The sequence below is a fragment of the Microtus ochrogaster genome, chromosome 2, assembly GCF_000317375.1.
Source record: "Microtus ochrogaster isolate Prairie Vole_2 chromosome 2, MicOch1.0, whole genome shotgun sequence".
NCBI lineage: Eukaryota > Metazoa > Chordata > Mammalia > Rodentia > Cricetidae > Microtus > Microtus ochrogaster.
Window position 1 is genome coordinate 92,676,461 of NC_022010.1, and position 7,955 is coordinate 92,684,415.

The 7,955-nt window shown below is 43.1% G+C and overlaps 1 protein-coding gene across 6 annotated transcripts in view; it reads right to left on the reverse strand.

Annotated features, from left to right (window-relative positions):
- The window catches only part of App (amyloid beta precursor protein), a 221,324-nt gene that overhangs the window by 118,397 nt on the left and 94,972 nt on the right, over nt 1-7,955 (reverse strand). For all 6 annotated transcript variants that reach the window (XM_005345292.3, XM_005345294.3, XM_005345296.3 and 3 more), the window contains exons 4-5: nt 6,408-6,520; nt 3,947-4,140 (exon numbers count right to left, since the gene is read on the reverse strand). In XM_005345292.3, the coding sequence (XP_005345349.1) occupies nt 3,947-4,140; nt 6,408-6,520 (307 nt within the window). The remainder of the gene's footprint in view (nt 1-3,946; nt 4,141-6,407; nt 6,521-7,955) is intronic.

Below are 7,955 nucleotides of genomic sequence, written 5' to 3' on the forward strand. Positions count from 1 at the left end.
ATGCTCCTCCGTTTGGTTTTTTAACCAATTAGTTTGAATATATAGACTGACCTTTGACTATTATGACTACAACCGTGTATATATTTGATGTCAAGGCCACTCCACTTCTACTCAAATATTTGCTGAGTATCTAATGTGTACAAAATTATGCCAGGTGTTTCCACATGCCAAGTCACATAAATACAGGCTCCCAGGAAGTAGGGAGGGTTGTTAACACTTGGAGTCCCATCACTGGGGACATTTTAGCTTCTGAGTTTCTTTCTGAGCAGTTCTAACTAACTGTAAGAAGAAATAGCACCTCGGACTTTTACTCTTTCTTGGAGAAAAATAAAATTGAGAAAAACTAGTTTTATTTTGTAGCGATCATACAAGCCCACTGCAACATTTCAGACATCCACAACACATGATGGATCTTAATCTGTATTATCATATGTGTTAAACATTTTCTTATTTGGGCATTGAAAGAAATATCATCATTCATGAACTCTCTCCAATTATGATAACAAAGACCCAATAACACAAAATGGAAAAACAACTGGCCAGTCCAGAAGGATGGTGCAGTACCAAATTGCTAGTTATTGCTGTGTTCCCAATATACTAGGGTTGAAAGGAGGAACTGAATCAAGAATCACGGTTCAAGAAATAGCAGGTTTATCGGCAAAGAAATCAGAGCCACCGAGACTAAAAGGTCAAGAGAAGGAAGGAGGCCGGGATCAGGAATCTAGGCAGAATACAATTAAAAGGGCAGAGACAGGGACAAGGCTAGGAGAAGGTACAGGAGATATTTAGGCAGCAGTGGGGACTTACTCATCTGCTTAATTAACACACACTGAGTGTCAACCAAAACCAGGTACCTTGTTGTAGAAATCCACAGTGGTTCGCTATGAAAGTGTCAACAGTACAGGGAAAAAAAAAGGTGACGTTAGGGACCAAGGTGGGTGGGGTTGGCTTGGATGGACTGTCATGTGGAAGATGACCTGGCCCCAAATTGGGAGAATTAGGTACATCTGCTAGAAACATGAAGGTCTCAGCTGATGTTACAGCATGAATAAGAAATGGAAATGACTACAGTTACACGACTTGATAGCTTGGGAAACTGAGAAGCAATTACAAGAATTATAGTCTTCCCTGGTCTTGAGGATTGACCAAAGTATGCTTAGAAAATGTGAAGGTATCAGTAAGACTAGGATGTATGGAGTATATATAAATGGTTATCTGCTCAATCTGTTCTGATTAGGAAGACCAGAGTGGGGGGAAGGAAGGGAGGGAGGGAGGAAGAGAGGGAGGGATGGTAGGAGGGAAGGAGGGAGGACAATGGATTGCAACTTGCTGCTGGTGAGTATTTCAGATGTAAGATCACAGTAATAGTTGGAAGCACTAAAGATGCATTGTTTCTAAGGGATGAGGGAGGTGGGGACCTGAAAGAGAACACAAATAATGATGACTAGGGAGGAGACAGCCAGCATTTCAAGTGGATGGTGATGACAGGGTGACCATGTGACCCAGTGTGCCTGTCCCCTTCAAGTCATGACTGAGGTCTGAGTGCTCTCTCTGGTCTGGATAACATACTGTATAACTTTTCCAGGAGTCTACTAGGATTCAAACAGTACATTCGAAGGAGAAAAACAAACATCTCATAGTTTGGTGTTTGCTGTGAGAACAGAAAGGAGTCACAGAACCAGAGATGGATATCAAGAAGGTACAGTTACTCAGTGACCATCACGAATAAACAAGAGACTTGGGTCAGGACACAAAGCCATCTGGCTGGATTAATTTCCAGCAGCAAGATTCAGCGGCTTCCTATAATATCACCAGGGATGGCTGCCACGGTGTCAGAAAAGGTGTAGGATGAAAAGATCAAGGCTCGTGGAAAACCAGATCCAATAAAAAAGAGGATTTACAAGATACATAAAAATGTCTTACACGGGGAAGAAGCTTGGCAAAGGCTGGTAGCTCTCAAGAAAGTAAAAATAATCATTTTAAAATTTAAAAGTACCCCTTGGGGCTGGAGTGAAGCGCTTGCCACACACTCATGAGAGCCCGAGTTTGGTTCCCCAGTATACAAGCCTAAAAAAATAAGGTGGAGGATATTTGAGGAATAAGTCCAATATTGACCTCTAGACTGTACTTATACACACACACACACGGGGGAGGGGGGAGAGGGAGAGGGAGAGAGAGAGAGAGAGAGAGAGAGAGAGAGAGAGAGAGAGAGAGCGCCATGTGACATCAATACCAGATCACCAACATTTTACAAATACATATCTAGTATCTTAGACCTTTTAACCCCAGTGATGGAAGTTTCCAGGTTTCAATGCCACGCTACATGTTTTCTCAGTCCACAGTCAGTTTCCTGTTTGAATGCTGACTGTATTGGTACTCTGTGGCCAGAGACCTAGGGACAGGATTTGTTCCCAAAGCCTCTGAAACTTTCAAATCTAGATGTGGCTGACAAAGGACAGGAATGAGCTCACGAGTGAGAACTAGGCCACCTCATTTCTAGAAAAAGAGATAACTAAGGTGAACCCATGCCCGTTCCACTGTGACACATGGAACAGAGGTATTGGGGGGGGGGCATCTATCATGGAGAACCCCTAACTCTCAATGGCAAAATATCTTAGAAGCAAATTCTGCTTCCCTAAGACTTCTTGCCTAGGAAACAGAAAGCTTAGATATAGTGATATTTTGTTTACGTTTTAACACATAAAGCTTGGCTGAAGATCAGAGTGTAGAGTTAAGGAGGCTGGGGAGTGGTGGCACACACCTTTAATCCCAGGACTAGGGAGACAGAAGTAGATGGGTCTCTGTTAGTTCAAGGTCACCCTGGGCTACACAAGATGACTGTGTCTAAAAGAGAAACAGAGTTCACACAAAGGTGATGCCAGCACTTGGGATCACACGCCTTTAATCCCGGCAGTAGGGAGGTGGAGACAGAGTGATATGGCTGGGCAGCGAGAGGAAAATAAGGCAGAAGGAGATAGAAGCTCAGTGCAGTCTGAGGTAAAGACAGATGCAGTTGGGAGATGCAGTCTGAAAACAGGATCTCCCCTTTGGTCTGAGCATTAGTACAGTAAAAAGAACTCTCTAGTGGCTGGCCACTATGCTTCTCTGATCTTTAGCATTAATCTCTGTATCTGACTCTTGGTTTTTATTAGTAATACCAATTGGAATTTGTTCAACACTTATACGTAGTGTTTGAACTCTTATCACTAAGAAGTATCTGAAAAATCTATTTTCAGTTTCCTTGGCTCTATGAAAATATAAATCAAATGTAATTTTTTCAGTGCCAGGTGTAGTAGTGAAAGCCTTTAATTTCAACTCTCAGGAGGCAGATCTCTGTGAGTTCTAGGCCAACTTATTTTACACAGCAAGTCTAGGCCAGTCAGAGTTACACAGCTCTCAAAGTCGTTGCTACCCTGTTTCAGAAATAGATAGATGGATGGAGGTAAGTGAAAAGAAAAGAACACAAGGGACTGTAACACAGACATAAAAGTCCTGACAAGCTCGGGCAACTGGTACTAAAATGAACCCTCATCTTACTAATAGAAAAGACAGGGTTCTTGGTGTATGTGAGTTCTTTCATATTAGTCAAATGTTAGAAACATCACATACACCTGACTGACAAAAGCCCTGGAGGAGTGCTTAAAAGTATTTCCAACCGAGAGCCCAAAAATCATAGCTCTGATGTCCTACCTACGAACTTCCTGGCAGAACTCCAAGCGAGTGGCTGTTAGTGGGCTTTGATCAGTACTCTTGACAGTAAAATATAGCCGTTAAATTACTTCATGATAATTCATCAATAACACTAACATCAAATATGGTGCAATAATCACTGCATCACTTCAGGGTTAGATGCAAATACAGCAGATGTGAGAAGGGATCTTTTCAGCATGAAACAGAAAGATCATTCACAGTATCCAAAGACTGTAACAGGAGAAAGCCACCTTACCCGCCATCTGCGTAGTCAGTGTCTGCTCCACCCCACCAGACGTCAGAGTCGTCTTCCTCTGCGTCAGCGGAGTCCACGTTGTCGCTTTCCTCAGCCAACGGGCAGCAAACGAACTCCACGCCCCGGAACTTGTCGATGCCGCAGGGCAGCAGCATGCCATAGTCATGCAAGTTGGTGCTCTTCTCGCTGCACGTCTAACGAAGGGGAGGAGGAGACAGTGAGGGTCCAGAGATGTGCACACCACAGCCCCAGCCGGGACAATCAGCACGTCCAGACATATTCAGAACGGGTTTCACAAGGCAAGGGCGACCTGCTGTCTGAATTCATTTCCAACCCGGTCTTCAGCATGCGCTGCTTGGTGCTCTATCTTTATATTGTCATCTTGATATTTGGGCTGAAGAGGTGGCTTAGTGGTTAGGCTTGTTGCTCTTGCAGTGGAGCCCTGTTCGATCCCCAGAACCCAAACGATGGTTCACAACCATCCTTACCTCCAGGCACAAGAGATCTAATAGCCTCTACTGACTCTGTGGCCTCTGGGCACCAGGCACATACCTGATGCATATAAAACACTCATGCACATAAAATAAATATATCTAAGAATCTTTTAAAATGATTTTGATGTTTACAAAATAAAGGTTGAAGAGAACTGATCCAGAAGGCTGACATAGGAACACAGCAGGGCCTTGGGCTAGGATGACTTCTCTGGAGCTGAAGGTGTCTTCTCCATTCCCTACCCGTTCCCACCTCCACCCCGGATGCAGATTGCTTCCACTCAGCTCCACCTTAGTCTGGATAATCTGTTTCTTGGCTCATTTCCCAGAGTCCCACAAGGGAAGCAAGTGTCCTCCACAACCACGAAGACATCAGAACTCACAACACCGAGGGATTTCCTCCTCGGTATCTTTTTGATTCTCTGGGATCTGTTAATTTTGCACAAATCTACGCTAAGAGAAAACTGAGAAACTCTCTCCCAGTGACAGAGAAAAGATTAATAATTTAACATGCTTAGGGAAAGTGTAAAATATTATAAATGTATTTTAACCTCACAGGAGTCAGCAGTCTGTTGTTTCTTAGTAACAAAGCATTTTTTTTCTTTGAAGACTCAGGAAAAAATGCAAAGGGGCTTATTAATTGGGAAGCTGGATTTCAAATTAAGTGGTCTGCTTTAAGCTCAGCTGGCTCTTCCACTTTCGAAATCATTTTTATGCAAAGAAAGTTTGTTTTATGGTGAGTCAGAGCACACTATTTTATGAAAAGCAAAAATAATGTAAAATCTTTTTATTGTTTCTTTCATTCTTGAAGCTCAACAGATTTGACATTCTGGACCAAATAGTTTTCTGGGGAGCCAGACCTGGTGGTAAAGACCTGTAATTCTGGCTACTTGGAAAGTTCAAAGCTTTGCTGAACTATAGGGTGAGTTAGAGGCCAAACTGAGTCACTTAGCAAGACTCTACTTTGTATGACAAAATAGAAAGTAGAAACAAGGCCTGGAAGACAGCTCAGAGAGGGATTACAGCTCAGCATGGACAAGACATTGGATTCAATCCCTGGTAGAGAAAAAGAAAAGAAGGGTTGTGGGGTTGGAGCCTGCCCTGTTAACTGTAGGGTAGCTAGCACACTGCTGGTCTCTGACTCCTCTGGGCCAGTGGTGGCACCCCCTAGAGCCACCACATCTGGGATAAAATGTCCAGCCTTCCTAGGAAGAAACAGGGATGCAAAACTGACCCTAGTGGTGAACTCCTCAGACCCTAGTTCTAGAACACTCACGCCACCATGCTGGCACAACCACTGAGGGGAAAAAAAACATTATAATTATATTAAAAGGAAGTGCAGTTTTGAGGGTGATAATTCCATAAGGTGCCACTGCTTTCTATTGCCTTTAATCTTTCATCGATTTAGCCAAAAGCAGGGGTTAGCAATGGGCTAAACATGTTGCCACAGAGTCATCCACTGTGAAGAGGAAGGTGGCGAGGTAGCTTGGTGGAGGCAAACCTGGAGGATATAACTTTAAAATGTGAACTTTGATGTGGTGTTGGACATGCGGCTTCTTTGTTCTACCACAAAAGTCACAAATAGCTAACTAAATTACAGAAACCACATGGAAAAACAACAAAACAACAGAAAATAAATGGAAAATGATGTCCATCTTAAAATTATACCTACTGAAGATGACAGTTTTATGTTCATTTGTATGATGTGGCCTAAACATAACTAACTGGCACTTGTTTTGATCACTAGAACTGTTTGAGGACAGAGGGGCCAACTGTGTGCAGGGACAAGGGACACAGCAGCTCTCTGGAGTTCCTTTTCGGTGGCCTTACAAACAAAACTACGCTAGAGAGTAAACACTTTAGTCACTTGAATGTGGCTGCTATAGAGAACTCGCTGCCTTGAACAGCTCCTAAAAGGTGTCTGTATGCCCCCAAGATCTCTCTATAGGAAGGCAGTCACGGGCGAGTACCTCTTTGGCGACGGTGTGCCAGTGTAGATGGGTCTCACAAACGTCCATCCGCTCCTGGTGTAGGAACTTGCACTTGTCGGGAACCAGAAGAGCGTCGCTCACAAACTCACCAACTGAAAGAGAGAAGAGCCACTCCGTGTCACTCTGTGTGCACCTCACCACGGAGCCACAAAGGACAGACAGAGGTCATAGACTTACCCAATGTTCAGTGCCTAAAATGCCCCCAACCAGACCTCAAGACATTTAGAATGAGGAGTCAACAACCAGCTTCTTTGCCACCAGGACCTTGCTGTCCGTAAGCTCTCTACACATATGAATTTGATGGCTACAAATCCCCTACTTTTTCCCAGTGCCATCTCCTTTAATTAATCTCAGTCTCTTCCTTCGTATAAAAGGTGCATAACTAATCACGGACATTCACTGTCAGCAAGGAGGAAAATACAACGGAAAGTTTCAATTTCAACAGTATTTATCTATTCCTGTATTCTGAAAACTCTCAACTACTTTCCAACTATTAGAGACAATAGCACTTTTAAATGTTAAGCCCCAAGCAATGTGTACATACACGGGTATGATTTATGTGTTTATATAAAACACACGGGACAAATCTAGGCATTTAAATTCTGGAATCTGTTTCCTTTGAACTTTCTATTTCAGGTGAAATGTTCCTGGGCCTGACCGGCACTGCAGATCTAGAAGTGTTTCATAATGTCCCTCACACACTCCTGTACTCGTGAGGGTGAAAGACGGACAGTGGGAAATAACACATAAGCCGAGAAACTAATTTCTCTTGATTGTATTCACTGTGGTATCCTCACACATTAAGAATAAAATTAAAATTAGCACACAATCGATAATGAATGTCTGCTGAAGAATGAAGAAGTTAAATTCTGTACTAAAATGAAGCAAGCACTGGGCCATCGTAGTGAAAGAACCAAACTGAGTGCACTAGAAAAGGTGTTCAGGTAGAAATAACATTAAAGATGAATCTAGATAGGTGAGCAAAGTATGCCATTGCAGAATGAAGAGAAATTTCCCAAAGTATAGACAGTATCTAATTTATTATCTGAGTTCTTCTGATGTAATAAAATACTCTGACAAACAACCTAAGGGAGAAAGGGCTTATTCCAGCTCATGGTTCAAGGATGCAGCCCATCATGGTGGGGAAATAAAGGCAGTAGGAGCCTGAAACTTCTGTTCTTTATATTCACAATCAGGAAGCAAGCAAAGATGATGAACGCAACCTGCTTCTCAGCTCCCCCTTTCCATTTAGGCAGTCCTGGCCAGGAAATGGTGGCTACCACAGTGGATGAGTTGTTCCAACCCAGTTAACATGTTCAAGATAATCAACCACAGGTATGCTCAGAGGACAGTCTCACAGGTGATTCTAGATTCCATCAAGTTGATGAGTAACATTGAGCATCACACTATTATTACATCCCTATCCCTGATGCAGTTCTGGCAAACATGCTCATACTGGATGGATGGATGGATGGATGGATGGATGGATGGATGGATGGATGGATGGATGGATGGATGGGTGGATGG